The following is a 19,318-nucleotide window of genomic DNA, read 5'->3' on the forward strand; positions in this document are numbered from 1 at the left end:
CTCCTGCCCACCTAGCAGTTCGAAAGCACCCTTAAGTGCAAGTAGATAAATAGGTACCGCTGTATAGCGGGAAGGTAAACGGCGTTTCCGTGTGCTGCTCTGGTGCCAGTTCGCTGGAGCAGCTTCGTCACGCTGGCCACGTGACCCGGAAGTGTCTGCGGACAGCGCTGGCTCCCGGCCTCTAGAGTGAGATGAGCGCACAACCCTAGAGTCTGTCAAGACTGGCCCGTATGGGCAGGGGTACCTTTACCTTTACCTTTTAAGCACATACAGATGGCGCTGCACTGGAAAATTTGACTGGTTCCAAACTGGTCTTCATTTTCTTCCTAGCAAAGTATTTAATTGATCAATTAATTTAAAGATTTATGCACAGACAGGCAACGCTTCCAGGATGATCAATCAAACAAGGAGTGGGGGTGGGAGGTGTGTGTGTGTGTGTGTGTATTAAATATATATATATATATATATATATATGCAGGTTTTGGTGTCCTCGGGTGTCTTCCCGTGTAAAAGTTGGGGTGTCTAGGCGACGTTTCGACGAGGTCTCACTCGTCATCTTCAGGCTGGTGCTTTCGGCTTCTTGTTACTGGAACAGAGCGGGATCTCAATGTTTGAGTTCCTATAAATACTGTAGAGGGGGTGTGGTGTCTAGCCTCCAATGTTCTGGGCAGAGAGGAAGTTCCCAGGCTAGTGTGCCTTTTCTTCTTTTGTTCCTTAATTACTTGAGAGATACCTTGAGTGATTTCTTGAGTGATATCCTGAGTACCACTTAGGTGGGTCATTAGGTGTGGATTAGTTGCTAAAGTCTTTGTGTCTTGACCTCTTGAACTTTGTGAAGAGTTTTCCTGAGAAGATGGCTGTATTGCACTTAGTTGTGCTTTGGCTTGGCTTCGTGTATAGGGGCGAGCTGTGGTTTTGTGGCTTGTGTCAGCCAGATCTGTGTAGGGATTGCAGGGGGGTGCAGCATCCGGAGGTGCCACCATGGATTGGCTACTGGATGGTGTCAGTAATTCATCTGTGGAGAGGGTCTGGGTTTGGGTCTGGTGTGGTTGATTGGTGTTGGCGTTCTGTGTGCCTCTGGATCTGGTGTCAGTTTTTGTGGGGAGGGCTAATTTCCAGATGTCTGGCAAGCGGGATGTGTCGTCACGCTTGTTCATGTTGTGAGGGTGTTTCTCTATCTCGATGGCTTCCATGATTATTCTCTTGTGGTGATGTTCCGTGTTAAAGAGCAATTTGGAATCTGCAAAATTAATTTCGTGTCCTGTTTCTTTCATGTGTTGGAAAAGAGAGGAAGTTTTTTCTTCTTTTTTGACGGCATTCTTGTGTTCTGCGATACGTGCATTTATTCGTCTGTTTGTTTGTCCAATGTACGTGGCTGGGCAGACTTTGCAGGGTATTTCATAGATCCCTTGGTTTTCCAACTGGATTTTATCCTTGGGGTTTCTGAGGATATTGGCTATTTTTTGGTTGGTGCAAAAGGCTGTTTTGATATTGTGTTTATGGAGGATTTTGCTAATTTTATCTGTAGTGCCCTTGATATAAGGAAGGAGGGCCATGCCATTGTTTTCTTCTGTGTCTTGGTTTTTGGGGGGTGTTTCCTTTTGGATTAGCTTCGTAATCCTGTTTTGCTGGTATCCATTGGCAATTAACACATTTGAGAGATTCTGTAACTCAGTTGTCAAGTGGTCTTTGTCAGCCAGGCGTTTGGTTCTGGAGATGAGAGTCTTGGCTACGGAGTTTATTTGTGCAGGGTGGTGGTGTGATTGTGCATGTAAGTAGCGGTTGGTGTGTGTTTTTTTCTGGTAGATAGTGTGTCCTAGGGAGCCATCAGGTTTTTTGTAGATTAGGACGTCAAGGAAGGGAAGTTGGTTGTTGGCTTCTATTTCCATAGTGAATTGTATTTTGGGGTGTAAGTTGTTGAGATGTGTGAGGAAGCTATCCAGTTTTTCCTTCCCGTGTGGCCAAATTACAAAGGTGTCGTCAACATATCTGAGCCAAAGTTTGGGTTTGTGTTCTGACTTGTCTAAAGCATTGGTTTCAAAGTGTTCCATGTACAGGTTTGCGATGACCGGTGAGAGGGGTGATCCCATAGGTGCTCCTTCTATCTGTTTGTATCTTTGTCCATTGTGGATGAAGTACGTGTTGGTTAGGCAGTGGTTGGTCAGGTCCAAGATGTATTCGGGGGGATTGTATTTGTTTTGAATAGCTGTCAAGGCTTCATTAATGGGCACTTGTGTGAAGAGAGATACAACATCGAAGCTCACAAGTAGGTCATTAGGATGTAGGTTTTGCTTCTTTATTGTTTCTATGAACTGGAAGGAGTTTGGTACGTGTGAAGAGATGGATTCTGCATAGGGCTGAAGTTGCTTGGCGAGAAATTTAGCGAGATTTTGTAGAGGTGAGCCTATGGAGCTGACTATTGGTCTGAGTGGTGTTCCTTCTTTGTGTATCTTGGGGAGGCCGTAGAGTTTGGGGCATCTGGATGATTTTTCTCTGGGGATGATTCTTAGCTGGATTTCTTCACTGATAGGAGAGGCTTTTATTTTGGATTTGGTGGTTTTTTCCAGATAGGTGGTGGGATCTGTTTTTATAGGTTTGTAGGCAGGATCTTGGAGTAGCTTTGATAGTTTTGCTTGGTAGTCCGATGTGTTCATCACCACTGTGGCATTACCTTTGTCTGCTGGGAGAATGATTATGTTGTTGTCTTTCCTCAGGTTGGTGAGTGCTTTCTGTTCTTCTTTGTGTAAATTGCTTCTGGGTGGTTTGCTGGAGCAGAGGATGTTGGTGACTTCAAGTCTGATTTTATTGGCTTCATCTGGGTTGAATTTGGTTAGGCTAGCTTCGACTCCGCATATGATGTTTTCCGTGGGGATGCGTCTCGGGGCGACTGCAAAGTTGAAACCTTTGGAGAGTACTTTGGTTTCAGTTGTGGTGAGGATCCTGTCTGATATGTTATGTACTGTTTGTTTCATGGGTTGCTGTGGAGGGTGGCCGGGCTTCTGGCGTTTCTCTAGTTTGTGGAGTTTGTTGGTGTGTGTGTCTGTCTTATGTGAGGTCTCCGTTTCAGCTCTCCAGACGGCTAGTTGTTTGCATTTGTCCCAGAGTGCAGGGTGGATTTTGTTACAGAGTTTGAGGTGAAGAGTGAGTAGATCTTTGTTGGTTTGGTCTAGTAGGTATCTTTTCTTGTGTAGTTCGTTTCTGATTAGGGATAGTTCAGTTCGTTTCAGGATCCTTTCGGTGGCTGGGGTTTTAGAGTGGAATTTAAGTTGGAAGCATGTGGGAATTAATTTGTTGTCTCGGCAGTTGCGTAGGAACAAGAGATCACATAAGATGGTGGCTCTTCGGACTTCTAGTTTCTCGTAGGTTCTTGTCAGCTGGAAGGTTTCCTCCCCGTAGAGGTAAGATATTTGCTTTCGTAGATTTTCACGGGTACAGGAATGCAGGTTTTGGTGTCCTCGGGTGTCTTCCCGTGTAAAAGTTGGGGTGTCTAGGCGACGTTTCGACGAGGTCTCACTCGTCATCTTCAGGCTGGTGCTTTCGGCTTCTTGTTACTGGAACAGAGCGGGATCTCAATGTTTGAGTTCCTATAAATACTGTAGAGGGGGTGTGGTGTCTAGCCTCCAATGTTCTGGGCAGAGAGGAAGTTCCCAGGCTAGTGTGCCTTTTCTTCTTTTGTTCCTTAATTACTTGAGAGATACCTTGAGTGATTTCTTGAGTGATATCCTGAGTACCACTTAGGTGGGTCATTAGGTGTGGATTAGTTGCTAAAGTCTTTGTGTCTTGACCTCTTGAACTTTGTGAAGAGTTTTCCTGAGAAGATGGCTGTATTGCACTTAGTTGTGCTTTGGCTTGGCTTCGTGTATAGGGGCGAGCTGTGGTTTTGTGGCTTGTGTCAGCCAGATCTGTGTAGGGATTGCAGGGGGGTGCAGCATCCGGAGGTGCCACCATGGATTGGCTACTGGATGGTGTCAGTAATTCATCTGTGGAGAGGGTCTGGGTTTGGGTCTGGTGTGGTTGATTGGTGTTGGCGTTCTGTGTGCCTCTGGATCTGGTGTCAGTTTTTGTGGGGAGGGCTAATTTCCAGATGTCTGGCAAGCGGGATGTGTCGTCACGCTTGTTCATGTTGTGAGGGTGTTTCTCTATCTCGATGGCTTCCATGATTATTCTCTTGTGGTGATGTTCCGTGTTAAAGAGCAATTTGGAATCTGCAAAATTAATTTCGTGTCCTGTTTCTTTCATGTGTTGGAAAAGAGAGGAAGTTTTTTCTTCTTTTTTGACGGCATTCTTGTGTTCTGCGATACGTGCATTTATTCGTCTGTTTGTTTGTCCAATGTACGTGGCTGGGCAGACTTTGCAGGGTATTTCATAGATCCCTTGGTTTTCCAACTGGATTTTATCCTTGGGGTTTCTGAGGATATTGGCTATTTTTTGGTTGGTGCAAAAGGCTGTTTTGATATTGTGTTTATGGAGGATTTTGCTAATTTTATCTGTAGTGCCCTTGATATAAGGAAGGAGGGCCATGCCATTGTTTTCTTCTGTGTCTTGGTTTTTGGGGGGTGTTTCCTTTTGGATTAGCTTCGTAATCCTGTTTTGCTGGTATCCATTGGCAATTAACACATTTGAGAGATTCTGTAACTCAGTTGTCAAGTGGTCTTTGTCAGCCAGGCGTTTGGTTCTGGAGATGAGAGTCTTGGCTACGGAGTTTATTTGTGCAGGGTGGTGGTGTGATTGTGCATGTAAGTAGCGGTTGGTGTGTGTTTTTTTCTGGTAGATAGTGTGTCCTAGGGAGCCATCAGGTTTTTTGTAGATTAGGACGTCAAGGAAGGGAAGTTGGTTGTTGGCTTCTATTTCCATAGTGAATTGTATTTTGGGGTGTAAGTTGTTGAGATGTGTGAGGAAGCTATCCAGTTTTTCCTTCCCGTGTGGCCAAATTACAAAGGTGTCGTCAACATATCTGAGCCAAAGTTTGGGTTTGTGTTCTGACTTGTCTAAAGCATTGGTTTCAAAGTGTTCCATGTACAGGTTTGCGATGACCGGTGAGAGGGGTGATCCCATAGGTGCTCCTTCTATCTGTTTGTATCTTTGTCCATTGTGGATGAAGTACGTGTTGGTTAGGCAGTGGTTGGTCAGGTCCAAGATGTATTCGGGGGGATTGTATTTGTTTTGAATAGCTGTCAAGGCTTCATTAATGGGCACTTGTGTGAAGAGAGATACAACATCGAAGCTCACAAGTAGGTCATTAGGATGTAGGTTTTGCTTCTTTATTGTTTCTATGAACTGGAAGGAGTTTGGTACGTGTGAAGAGATGGATTCTGCATAGGGCTGAAGTTGCTTGGCGAGAAATTTAGCGAGATTTTGTAGAGGTGAGCCTATGGAGCTGACTATTGGTCTGAGTGGTGTTCCTTCTTTGTGTATCTTGGGGAGGCCGTAGAGTTTGGGGCATCTGGATGATTTTTCTCTGGGGATGATTCTTAGCTGGATTTCTTCACTGATAGGAGAGGCTTTTATTTTGGATTTGGTGGTTTTTTCCAGATAGGTGGTGGGATCTGTTTTTATAGGTTTGTAGGCAGGATCTTGGAGTAGCTTTGATAGTTTTGCTTGGTAGTCCGATGTGTTCATCACCACTGTGGCATTACCTTTGTCTGCTGGGAGAATGATTATGTTGTTGTCTTTCCTCAGGTTGGTGAGTGCTTTCTGTTCTTCTTTGTGTAAATTGCTTCTGGGTGGTTTGCTGGAGCAGAGGATGTTGGTGACTTCAAGTCTGATTTTATTGGCTTCATCTGGGTTGAATTTGGTTAGGCTAGCTTCGACTCCGCATATGATGTTTTCCGTGGGGATGCGTCTCGGGGCGACTGCAAAGTTGAAACCTTTGGAGAGTACTTTGGTTTCAGTTGTGGTGAGGATCCTGTCTGATATGTTATGTACTGTTTGTTTCATGGGTTGCTGTGGAGGGTGGCCGGGCTTCTGGCGTTTCTCTAGTTTGTGGAGTTTGTTGGTGTGTGTGTCTGTCTTATGTGAGGTCTCCGTTTCAGCTCTCCAGACGGCTAGTTGTTTGCATTTGTCCCAGAGTGCAGGGTGGATTTTGTTACAGAGTTTGAGGTGAAGAGTGAGTAGATCTTTGTTGGTTTGGTCTAGTAGGTATCTTTTCTTGTGTAGTTCGTTTCTGATTAGGGATAGTTCAGTTCGTTTCAGGATCCTTTCGGTGGCTGGGGTTTTAGAGTGGAATTTAAGTTGGAAGCATGTGGGAATTAATTTGTTGTCTCGGCAGTTGCGTAGGAACAAGAGATCACATAAGATGGTGGCTCTTCGGACTTCTAGTTTCTCGTAGGTTCTTGTCAGCTGGAAGGTTTCCTCCCCGTAGAGGTAAGATATTTGCTTTCGTAGATTTTCACGGGTACAGGAATGCAGGTTTTGGTGTCCTCGGGTGTCTTCCCGTGTAAAAGTTGGGGTGTCTAGGCGACGTTTCGACGAGGTCTCACTCGTCATCTTCAGGCTGGTGCTTTCGGCTTCTTGTTACTGGAACAGAGCGGGATCTCAATGTTTGAGTTCCTATAAATACTGTAGAGGGGGTGTGGTGTCTAGCCTCCAATGTTCTGGGCAGAGAGGAAGTTCCCAGGCTAGTGTGCCTTTTCTTCTTTTGTTCCTTAATTACTTGAGAGATACCTTGAGTGATTTCTTGAGTGATATCCTGAGTACCACTTAGGTGGGTCATTAGGTGTGGATTAGTTGCTAAAGTCTTTGTGTCTTGACCTCTTGAACTTTGTGAAGAGTTTTCCTGAGAAGATGGCTGTATTGCACTTAGTTGTGCTTTGGCTTGGCTTCGTGTATAGGGGCGAGCTGTGGTTTTGTGGCTTGTGTCAGCCAGATCTGTGTAGGGATTGCAGGGGGGTGCAGCATCCGGAGGTGCCACCATGGATTGGCTACTGGATGGTGTCAGTAATTCATCTGTGGAGAGGGTCTGGGTTTGGGTCTGGTGTGGTTGATTGGTGTTGGCGTTCTGTGTGCCTCTGGATCTGGTGTCAGTTTTTGTGGGGAGGGCTAATTTCCAGATGTCTGGCAAGCGGGATGTGTCGTCACGCTTGTTCATGTTGTGAGGGTGTTTCTCTATCTCGATGGCTTCCATGATTATTCTCTTGTGGTGATGTTCCGTGTTAAAGAGCAATTTGGAATCTGCAAAATTAATTTCGTGTCCTGTTTCTTTCATGTGTTGGAAAAGAGAGGAAGTTTTTTCTTCTTTTTTGACGGCATTCTTGTGTTCTGCGATACGTGCATTTATTCGTCTGTTTGTTTGTCCAATGTACGTGGCTGGGCAGACTTTGCAGGGTATTTCATAGATCCCTTGGTTTTCCAACTGGATTTTATCCTTGGGGTTTCTGAGGATATTGGCTATTTTTTGGTTGGTGCAAAAGGCTGTTTTGATATTGTGTTTATGGAGGATTTTGCTAATTTTATCTGTAGTGCCCTTGATATAAGGAAGGAGGGCCATGCCATTGTTTTCTTCTGTGTCTTGGTTTTTGGGGGGTGTTTCCTTTTGGATTAGCTTCGTAATCCTGTTTTGCTGGTATCCATTGGCAATTAACACATTTGAGAGATTCTGTAACTCAGTTGTCAAGTGGTCTTTGTCAGCCAGGCGTTTGGTTCTGGAGATGAGAGTCTTGGCTACGGAGTTTATTTGTGCAGGGTGGTGGTGTGATTGTGCATGTAAGTAGCGGTTGGTGTGTGTTTTTTTCTGGTAGATAGTGTGTCCTAGGGAGCCATCAGGTTTTTTGTAGATTAGGACGTCATCTATGAAATACCCTGCAAAGTCTGCCCAGCCACGTACATTGGACAAACAAACAGACGAATAAATGCACGTATCGCAGAACACAAGAATGCCGTCAAAAAAGAAGAAAAAACTTCCTCTCTTTTCCAACACATGAAAGAAACAGGACACGAAATTAATTTTGCAGATTCCAAATTGCTCTTTAACACGGAACATCACCACAAGAGAATAATCATGGAAGCCATCGAGATAGAGAAACACCCTCACAACATGAACAAGCGTGACGACACATCCCGCTTGCCAGACATCTGGAAATTAGCCCTCCCCACAAAAACTGACACCAGATCCAGAGGCACACAGAACGCCAACACCAATCAACCACACCAGACCCAAACCCAGACCCTCTCCACAGATGAATTACTGACACCATCCAGTAGCCAATCCATGGTGGCACCTCCGGATGCTGCACCCCCCTGCAATCCCTACACAGATCTGGCTGACACAAGCCACAAAACCACAGCTCGCCCCTATACACGAAGCCAAGCCAAAGCACAACTAAGTGCAATACAGCCATCTTCTCAGGAAAACTCTTCACAAAGTTCAAGAGGTCAAGACACAAAGACTTTAGCAACTAATCCACACCTAATGACCCACCTAAGTGGTACTCAGGATATCACTCAAGAAATCACTCAAGGTATCTCTCAAGTAATTAAGGAACAAAAGAAGAAAAGGCACACTAGCCTGGGAACTTCCTCTCTGCCCAGAACATTGGAGGCTAGACACCACACCCCCTCTACAGTATTTATAGGAACTCAAACATTGAGATCCCGCTCTGTTCCAGTAACAAGAAGCCGAAAGCACCAGCCTGAAGATGACGAGTGAGACCTCGTCGAAACGTCGCCTAGACACCCCAACTTTTACACGGGAAGACACCCGAGGACACCAAAACCTGCATTCCTGTACCCGTGAAAATCTACGAAAGCAAATATATATATATATATATATATATATATATATATAAATAATATTTATTGAAAAGGTAGCAATGGTGGTGCCACAAAGGTGCCTCTAGGGAGGAAATTAAAAAATGAGGTGCCACCACTGAGAAGGCTCTCTGTCTCAATTTACCTCAGGGATCTAGAGGACAACCTCCCACTCTAACCTCTGGTACATAGATCTTAAGCCTTGTAGGGCTTTCAAGGCAAATGCCTGCACTTCAGATTGCGTACCTGGAACACATAACTACCATCAACCACTGAAAGTCTAGTGAGCAAAAGGGGGGGAAAGGAGCTGCATATTTCTGTGAATATGCAGGAATCAAGTATTAGCACTGGGAAACCTGCTCAGCTAGGGATTATTTATAGACAAGCTGAATGTTGAATAAACGTAACCCAAGGATTAATTAGCTAAAGCCTTATGTTAACCAAAAACGAAGAAAGAAAGGCAACACTATCTGGTTAAATATTAAGGAGTCTGTTGTGTGTGCTTTCAGGATCCAGTTGCAGGTTCTCTGCAAACACAACGTAAAGGGGAGGGGGTACAAAGTGGTCAGAAAACCCTTATGTCTGAAGTTTATTAAAAATCATAAGGTAACTTGGAAAGTGCTGGTGTCCACTAAAAAAGAGAGGTGGTTTCTGCCACCCTCCGATCCACCCACTGTGTAATCCAGTCCAGTCATCCCCAATGCCTTGCTACAGCCCTGCAAATTGTTCATGCTCTGCACACTAGTCTGACATTTACATAAGTAATTGTTTAGGTTCACAGTTGCACATTACTAATTTATATCTTGCACAGAGCAAGCTCTGGAGGCAAAAAAAGCAATCTGTTAAGTTATCAGCCCATAACTCTGAGGAAGAAAGAAAGGCAGCAAGACATTTTATCCTCCTAGGAAAACTAATCCCATATGCTGAGTGGAAAAAACAGAAGATGTAAATGCTCGCCGCTTAACAAACGGGTGAGTAAAATTATGAGCCACGCTGAAGGCATAAATCTGTACCAACTATCTGTGGAAGGTTTTGGGGCAGGGTCTTTTTTTGAGCAGGGGAATAAACGGGGAACCGTTTCACAAAGCCACCTTCAGCTTTGGACGGTGTGTGAGGCAATAAAAAGGAAGGTGAGAGACCTCATGGACACCTGTGGTTTAGGAGATCGATCCTCTAGGTCTCCTTTGACAAACAAGCACTAGCCCTCAGTACTGCAGACGTGGCCTCTTCTCTGTCATGCGCGTCTACATAGACCCCAAGGTCTGTACTTGATGAGGGGAGAGGGAGAAAAAATAGGAAAGAAATTATCTTATTTTGAATTGTTCATTGAATTCTAATTAAGCAATCCCTGGCATGTATGTCCCATCTTCTAATGCAGATTCTCTGTCTTGCCTGTGGTTATTTTTTGCTTCAGTGGCCCCTGCTAAATCATGCCCCTTTCTTTCTCCTGCTCTCACGCACCATCATGTCTTTTATCTTGCCTGGACAGATTCTACAGAATATTTACATTTCCATCTATCTGTGCCGTGAAGGAAGGACTACCATACAAAGGATGCATCATTTAAAGCATGGGTAGGCAAACTAAGGCCCGGGGGGCGAATCTGGCCCAATCACCTTCTAAATCCGGCCTGTGGACGGTCCAGGAATCAGGGTGTTTTTACATGAGTGGAATGTGTCCTTTTATTTAAAATGCATCTCTGGGTTATTTGTGGGACATAGGAATTCGTTCATTTTTTTCTTTCTTTCAAAATACAGTCTGGCTCCCCACAAGGTCTGAGGGACAGTGGACCGGCCCCCTGCTGAAAAAGTTTGCTGACTCCTGATTTAAAGGATATAAGAAGATTCCTGCCTGCTCCATCAGTTCAAAAATCCCTCTTCCACACAGCAATATGTTTCCAATAGAGGCCAGCCAGTTGCTTCCAAGAGGCCGCACAAGGGTGGTGTAACACAGGGTGGCTCAACCCCACAGCCTTTGGGCCGCACGAGGCCGATTTTTTAGCAGTCCTCAGCAACAACGTAAACTATTGGGGGGGGGGAAAATGTAAGTATGATCATCTTTGGATACCTTGAGTATGGTATCAGAAGCAATAGCTTTCAGTGCCAATAGATGGCACTGAAACATGGCATGACTACCAGGGATGCCAACTTCAATAAAATATGGGGGGAACAGGTAAGCCCCACCCCACATAATTGATCCCAAGATGCAGTGCACGCACACCATTTGAATGGAATTGCCCATCAACTTGGGGGGGGCAGCCCCCTCAAATATTTTATTGGGGGAGCCAAAGGGACCTCAGCAGCTAGGAGTTGGCTCCTATGATGGCTACATATACGTACAACATCACTTGAATCTTCACCTGCTTTCGCATTTTGTAATTAATTATATATATTCAATTAAATCTAATGTGTATATTCAATATTAACTATATTACAAAAACTTTAATTTGTGATACAGAAATTTAATTCAGTGTGTGGGTCAAGGGGTCTATGTTGAAGTACTCTTGTGGTCCACTAAGTTCTTCTTTTAATCTGAATGCCACCCAGATCACCCCAAATTTGTTCATTTGCTCCCAATTTTCCAACAGATTCTGCTCTGGAACAATTCCATTATGCTCATTTAATACCCTCTATATGCTCCGTTTCTTCATAATTCACCCAGAACTCACTCCGTTTCTTCATAATTCACCCAGAAATATTGGAGACCCTTAGATAAAAAGATCTGGGGCCTGTGCATTCCCCTCTAGGAACGCTTCAAGTTTGGCAAAGGGTTTGGCAAACATTTCTGCCACGAATGAGATCCTCAAGCCATCACAGTGCTGTGTACACTAGAATTTGCATTGCTCTCCAAAGACATTGCAGAGCATTCTGCAAAGGGCTTTCCTTCATGTTTAAGTAATGTTGTGCAATGTAATGCCAACAGGTGCTTTCCGTGTCGAAAAGAGATCAGAGCTGAAAGTGGCTGGATAGGATTGGTACCGCGAATCTCCTCTCAGCCGGCAGTCTGTAAGCTGAAGCGGCTGTGTAATAGAAGAACAATGTCTGGGAGAACTAGTAGTTGCAAGACTTGACGGCAGTGCTTTGTGAACAGCAGTAGGTAGCCGAAGAAGGCAGCCTAGGACGCAACTGCATATATATAACTGGTGGCCATAATATCCTCGAGCCAGAGAGAAAAAGATGCCAAAGAAGAAGAAGGAGAAATGTGAATTAGAGGTCATTATGGAAGATGGTTTGTATGGAATCACCTGTATTTGGTCACCATTTCTTGGACTTTGTGGGAAACAACTTGGCTTTAAATTCATACCCAATGCTCAATGAATATGTATTTGAGATTCCTTTGCAAGAAAAAGCAAATCAGTAATTTGCACACTGTTAAGAATAGCAAAGCAGGAAAAAATAGAATTGCACATGGTTTTAAACTTGATTTATAAAATGAACTGATTTTATAATGAAATGATTTTAGAATGTTATATTATTTTACTGTTGTTAGCTGCTCTGAGCCCAGCTTTGGCTGTGGAGGGCGGGATATTAATAAATTATTATTATTATTATTATTATTATTATTATTATTATTATTATTACTACTATTATTTTCTCTAGCCCAAAGTTAGGAGATGTTTTCCCCACCCCCTTTTATGAGTTATCTACTATTATGCTGAAGTACTAACAATAAACGTGATCGTTCCATTTGCTGTTTTGCAGTCGGGATGGAGATAGATGGCCAACTGGAGAGCGACTCAGAAAGTGAAGGTAAATGATAGATTAATAGCAGCTGCCTTTAATGGTGTTAAAGAATTTATTTTCCCAAGAATTACATGCAGGGTGTATAAACTGATGCATACAGGCAGTGACATAAGCAATTGTTCAGTGATTGCCAGCTGTCGGGGTGGGGTGGGGGTGGGGGTGATTGCCTTAAAATGGGTGGCTAATCATTTTCAGGCTGATGGTTTGGGCCAAAAGAGAGACCAAAAGGAACTGGGGGTGGCGGTGGGGTGCATTCAAAAATGCTCTGGTTTCTCTTCTGATAATATAAATCTTTCGCCTTCCATGAAAATATTTTGGTGTCACACAATTGCAACTGGGAACTCGTGGGGTGGTCAGTATAAACATATATATATTATTAAGGGGGAAATAAGAATTGTAAAACATGGACAAATTTGGGAGTTCCTTGGGAGCCCACAAAACAATTTTTTGGCATCATGGCATGGTAATGGAAGACCCATAGGAGCAATCATTATACATACATGCATAAAGTTTTTTTTTTGGGGGGGGGGGTCTAAATGGAAATGGTTTTTAAACTAAAAACTGGGGTGGAAGGCTCTTGGAAGGCTACAAAAACACACACCCTTTTGACATTATGGTATAACAATGCAGGACCATAGGCATAATCAAAATAACAAATTGGAGGAGCGAAAAAATAAAATTGCAGGTCCAGATGCAGCCCATGGGCTACCTCTGCCTTAATATACAGTCTCTGGTTCTTATCAAGAAGTACTTTTGCCTATTAAATCAGTGGGATTCTATTCTATGGGCTGAGTCAAACGTTCTTAGTGTAACTGACAATGTCAATGGTTTGGAAGGGGTACAGCAGATCATCTACAGTGGAACCTCTACTTACAGACGCAATCAGTTCCGGAGGTCCATCCGTAAGTCGATCCGGGTCGCTGGTAGAAGCGCCATTGTGTGCAGGCACATTTGGCGGCAGCATGCTTCTGCAGCCTCATCTGCACGTGCGCAAATCACAGCAAACCCAGTATTTACTTTCGGGTTTGCCATGGTCACAACTTGGATTGGGCCCAAGTAGAGACGGCCATAAGTAGAGGGTCTACTGTACTTCATCCCAAAAGAAGAATCAAAGTGTGCTGGACCTGGAGCATCCTATCAGATGCATGCCCACCCGTTCACCTGAGAGACAAGAGATTCCATCACCACTCAAAGGCAGCTGATTCCAATGAACTCCACTTACAGTTAAGGAGTTCTTTGTAATACTGCACTGATACTTTTGTGCTGTGGCACTGGTGAACTACTAAATCCATACTGGAGGGCTAAGCATGGGAGTGGAGCTGCAATGGAGTACTAAATTCACAAATTTATAGTTTTGGCAAGACGTACGGCAGTGATAAGAGGAGAAACAGACCAAAAACTGATAGAGTGGGATTGTGTAAAGGAGTATATGAAAAAATATGGATGTGAGGGCGATCTGGCTGAGACATCTGTCATCCCATTGATCGCCAGGGTTGATTCGGCTGATCTGGCTGGCTAGGTGGGTGTCCCCTTCCTCCCTCACCACTCCACGTGCGTCTCTCCTGAAGCTGCACACTCCGTGGAAGAGGACAACCATCCCAGATAGGAGTGTACCGTTCTTCGGTCAAGGGTATACGATATGAAAAAAGATCGTTCTGGTATAAATATATTGATATGCAGTGAATGAAGTTTGCAAGGTAAAGATAAGGAGGAATTGGTTATAAGAGGTATAAAGGTAAAACAATATAAATAACACAACAATCAAACTTAAAATGAGAGAAGGAAGTCATATATGGGTGGAGGGAAGTCAAGATTATATATAATTTTGTTTGGACGTTTGTATTATGGATTGATATTTTTCCTTTTTCATTTGTGGCTGTTTTTTTGTTTTGTTTTGTTGATGTTGTCTATTCTATTTGTTTTCAGTTATTGTAATTAGCAATTTTAAAAAATAATCCACAAATTTCCTATAAGGAAATATTGCCTACCATGTGAATGTCTTAAAAGTCTCTCCTAACATACTTGAAATAATAGTATTATTAACCTTTAGGGCACTTGACTGACTGTCACAATAGATGCGCAAGTCTTTTATAGTGGTGTGATTCAAAAACAAGGCTGATCAAGAGACCACGACAGTCATTGAGGATGTATTTTGATGCATCTGATTACTTGTCTGTACTAGTAGGCTATTCCTTATTAACTGGTGGGAGTTTTATTGAAAACAAGCATTTCTCCCTTAGATACAGATGAGGAAGAGGATGAAACGATAGTCAGAAGGAGGAATACAAAGGAAACTGCTAAGGCAACAAAAAAAGAAAATGAGAGGGATGCTGATGATGAAAGTGATGAGGATGATGGAGAGAGTTCCAGGAGGAAGAAAACAAATAAAAAGAAAAATCAGAAAGTGGGGGATGATGTTGCTGGAGATGAAGAAAGTGAAATGGAGGAAACAGCAAAAGGCAAGAATAAGGGAGGGAAAACTGTTTCCAGCAAAGAGCAAAAAGATGCTGCAAACAAGAAAACAAAAGGGAAGAAGAAGAAAAAGAAAAATGCAGATGAGAGGTAAAGACCACAAAATATGCTTAAGGACTTTGATATTTGGACATTGGGTACAGATAACTATTTACTAAAAGTCTATGCTTTTCTATCAGTTCTGAGTGGCACACAAACATTTAAATCACTGCTTTTCTTAGCAAAATAAACATCTGTGGAGTCCATTGCTTTCCCAGCACCACTTCTGTGTACTTCACGAAGATAAATTGAGATTTAATGATGTGTGCCTTTCAGGAGTAATGCAAATACAGTGGTACATTGGTTCTCAGACTTAAGCCGTTCTGGAATTCCATTCCAAAACCAAAGCATTCCAAAACCAAGGCACACTTTCCCATAGAAAGTAATGCAAAATGGATTAATCCGTTCCAGACTTTTAAAAACAACCCCTAAAACAGCAATTTAACATGAATTTTGCTATCTAATGAGACCATTGATCCATAAAATGAAAGCAATAATCAATGTACTGTACTATACAATAACTAAGACAGTATTGTAGATGATTAAAAAAAAATTCTTACCTGCACTGATGATAGTCATTGTTTGAATGGGGGGGGGCTTTTATCCATTTCCGCAGTCACCCAATCAATCAATTAATCAATCAATCAGTAGCTGAATTGGGTTCCACAGAATCACAAAAACAAATTAACCGGAAAAGCCTCAAAAACTAAAACGCAAAATAAATAGCAAAAACAAAAGTGTCAAACTTAATCCATTCTGGAAGTCTGTTTGACTTCTGAAATGTTCGAAAACCAAGGCGCGGCTTCTGATTGGCTCTGGGGCCCCTGAAACAATAGCCGACAACCGCATTGATCGGTGCCCTTCAGCTCTCTATATTGGACAAACAGGCCAAACCCTACGTCAAAGGATAAATGGACATAAATCTGACATCAGGAATCACAAGACAGAGAAACCAGTAGGAGAACACTTCAGTCTCCCAGGACATTCTATACAAGATCTCAAAGTAGCTCTTATTACAAAAGAATTTCAGAAATAGACTGGAAAGAGAAGTTGCTGGATTGCAACTTATTACCAAACTTAAAACCATGGAGAGACCTGGTCTGAATAGAGACATTGGATTCTTATCTCATTATTGAAATTGAAATACTTTATTGTCACTTGTACAACTTGTATACAGTGAGATTACTCGAGCACCTTCCACTCAGCTCTTTTAGTCTTAATTCCCCTCATTTACTGACGCACACCCACCAAACCCGAAAGTCAGTTGCCCTGTTGTTATCTTTTCATTCAGCAGTCTAACAGCCCACGGATAGAAGCTGTTCTTTACCCTGTTGGTGCGACTAATCATGCTTCTATATCTTCTGCCTGAGGGCAGGAGATCAAGAAAGTGCTGGCCAGGGTGTGAATTATCTCTGAGAATTTTCCTCACTCTCCTGAGGCAACGTTCTTCCGCTATTTCATCCAGCAGATTCACGGGACAGCCCATAATATCTTGTGCTGTATTCACCACCCTCTGTAGGCACTTCCTATCAGTTGATGTCAAACCAGCGTACCACACTGTGATGCAGTATGAAAGGACACTTTCTATTGTGGACTGGTAGAAGGAGATCATCAAATATTGATTGACATCTTTCTTTCGCAATACTCTGAGGAGATGGAGTCTCTGTTGGGCTTTCTTAACCACTAAAAGGCTATTTTTAGCCATCTCACCCCTTGCTTTTTCCTGTAAGACCAACTGCAGTCATTAACAGTCATCAACTGGTTTACCACACCTATCAGCCAATCACCCATTCCCACCACCTTTCTGAGTAATACCCCTCCCCACCCTCTCACTATATATAAGGGTCTGGTGACTTCTGTTTCAATGTATCTGAAGAAGTGTGCATGCACACAAAAGCTCATACCAACGACAAACTTAGTTGGTCTCTAAGGTGCTACTGGAAGGATTTTTTTTATTTTGTTTCGACTACAGCAGACCAACATGGCTACCTACCTGTAACCGCATTGAACGTTCAGCTTCTGAAAAACATTCAAAAACTGGAACACTTACTTCTGGGTTTTTGGTGTTTGGGAACCAAGGCATTCGAGAACCAAGGCACCACTGTAGTCTGTTGTGATTTTTGCTATCTAATGAGACCACTGATCCATAAAATGAAAGCAATAATCAATGTATTGTACTATAAAATAAAAAAGACAGTATTGTAGATGATTAAATTTTTTTAAAAAAATTCTTACCTGCACTGATGATAGTCATTGTTTGGATGAGGGGCTTTTATCCATTTCCGCAGTCACACAATCAATCAATCAATCAATCAATCAGTAGCTGAACTGGGTTCCACACAGTCACAAAAACAAACTAAACGAAAAAGCCTCAAAAACAAAAACACAAAATAAATAGCAAAAACAAAAGCACCAAACTTAATTCCATTCCGGAAGTCTGTTTGACTTCCAAAATGTTCGAAAACCAAGGTGCAGCTTCTGATTGGTGCAGGCGCCCTGGAAACAATAGCTGAATATTGGACGTTCGGCTTCCGAAAAATGTTCAAAAAACGGAACACTTACTTCTGAGTTTTTGGCGTTTTGGAACTAAGGTGTTTGAGAACCAAGGTACCACCGTAGTCTGTTGTGTATTCAGGCATCAGTGTCCACTTTTCATCCTCATTTCCATCCTTTATCAGTAATGGATAATATTGACCAAGTCACCCAGTATCTTACATCTACCATCACATCACATGTTTATAGCCAAATCACATGTTTACTGAACACACAATAGCCACAAAGTATGTGACACATGCCAAACTATCCATCTATCCATGGTCAACACCTGTCATCTAATGCAGAGTATTTTTGCATGTGCTACTCCTGTTTTTGCAATGGAACACCAAACACTGGACCCTGTGCATAGGAGTGACTGCACATGGTGAGCTGAACGCATTTGATGAGCTGATACATGCAAGGTTTCAAAGCACTCACCACATGAACAAAGGAATGAACTGTCCCTGGTCCCGGTCTTGTCTTTTTGCTCCTAGTTCTTCCTCATCTCCCAACTCCTCAGACGATGAGTCTCTATGCGAAGAGGAACTGGGCAAGCTAAAGGAGCAAGTGGAGGAGAAGAAGAAACTCATTTCGATCATGAGAAACAAACCCTGGCGGATGGCAAAGAAATTAGCTGTGCTGAGGTAACCTGCAACACTCCCCCCCCCCCAGTGATGTCCATTTTCACAAGGGATAGGTATGTGGTTAGGCTTCTCTTTCAAAACGGCAGAAACTGCCCTGCAGCCACTATATCACTTTGGGAAAGCAACCAATGTTTGCCATATCGGCTGCCTTAACAAGAAGAACGCAGGAATCTGTTAACGGTCTTTGTAACTGAAGGCCAGATGATGAGTAGAAATCTCTTCGACTGATACCTAGCTATGGCTCATTTTATTGCTTCAATTAAAACACACAGGCCTAAATGCCTGGCTTTCAGAAACCTTGTTGAAGTAAGCTCTCTGCTCTTCTTTGATTATTTATGCTTTTTGCTATATATACGAATCAAAGTGATCCTTTCCCAAGAGCTTTCAGGTGTTAGACATTTGGAAGCAGTAAGGAGAAACATAATGCACCAATTACTGCTTTGTGGAGTACAGCTGCCAGGCTCTTCCAGCGAATGACGCAATGTGCCCTCAGCTAATAATGTTTACTGGCCAGCATCAGGGAGTGGCTAGAGCTCAATGGTACAGCATACAGCTGGCTTGCTGAAGGTCTCAAGTTCAGCCCTTGGCATCTCAGCAGGTGAGAGGAGAACATTCTGTCTGGGACAGCTGCTGCCACTCAGACCAGACAACTGAGCCAATTGTCTGGTTCAGTATAAGGCTTCATGTGTACATTAACTGTTTTAAAACCTAATGGTTCATTATGGCTGTTTAAGAAGGCCCTTGGCTGAATATTTTCTCTTTTTGGCATATTTATGTTTAGTCATTTTGTTTTATTATAGTCTTGATTTTTCTGCTGGTATTTTGATTTATGATTCAGTTGAACTGTGGGTTATTTTATATTCACCATCAATTTCAACTGAAAAATGGGCAGTATATTTTTAATAGTAGTAATAATAATAATAATAATAATAATAATAATAATAATAATAATAATAATATAGTACAAATGATGTCCAAATTATTTCATACAAAGACCCAGATGTAGAGCTAGAAGAGAAAGCAGAGCAAGTTACTAGATGCTAAAGTATCAAGGAAACACACCAGAAGGAATTAGGGTTGTAGTTAATTATGCCCTACTCTTTTTTTATTAATTTTTTAATTAAATTTTCCAACATACATTT

At 42.7% G+C, this 19,318-nt stretch overlaps 2 protein-coding genes and 1 long non-coding RNA gene across 7 annotated transcripts in view; 2 read left to right on the top strand and 1 right to left on the bottom strand.

The window, feature by feature from the left end:
• LOC310828459 overlaps positions 1-19,318 on the bottom strand; it is a 95,023-nt gene that overhangs the window by 61,134 nt on the left and 14,571 nt on the right. For both annotated transcript variants that reach the window (XR_014556900.1, XR_014556901.1), the window contains exon 2: positions 17,971-18,087. This is a non-coding gene — a long non-coding RNA (uncharacterized lncRNA). The remainder of the gene's footprint in view (positions 1-17,970; positions 18,088-19,318) is intronic.
• On the top strand, positions 11,488-16,114 carry LOC310828721 (uncharacterized protein). The gene is made up of 3 exons (XM_083706461.1): positions 11,488-11,971; positions 12,445-12,492; positions 14,727-16,114. Exons 1-3 carry the CDS (start codon positions 11,920-11,922, stop codon positions 15,050-15,052), a joined length of 426 nt encoding a protein of 141 aa, XP_083562587.1. The 5' UTR covers positions 11,488-11,919; the 3' UTR covers positions 15,053-16,114.
• Positions 17,986-19,318, top strand: part of TMC2 (transmembrane channel like 2) — a gene marked incomplete at its 5' end in the record, with an annotated part of 46,196 nt that continues 44,863 nt past the window's right edge. For 3 of the 4 annotated variants that reach the window (XM_083705775.1, XM_083705777.1, XM_083705778.1), the window contains one exon: positions 17,986-18,176. In XM_083705775.1, coding sequence (XP_083561901.1) covers positions 17,986-18,176 — 191 coding nt within the window. The remainder of the gene's footprint in view (positions 18,177-19,318) is intronic. The other variant, XM_083705776.1, reaches the window with a different exon arrangement.

This window comes from Podarcis gaigeae (assembly GCF_964106915.1).
Source record: "Podarcis gaigeae genome assembly, chromosome: 12".
Taxonomy (NCBI): domain Eukaryota; kingdom Metazoa; phylum Chordata; class Lepidosauria; order Squamata; family Lacertidae; genus Podarcis; species Podarcis gaigeae.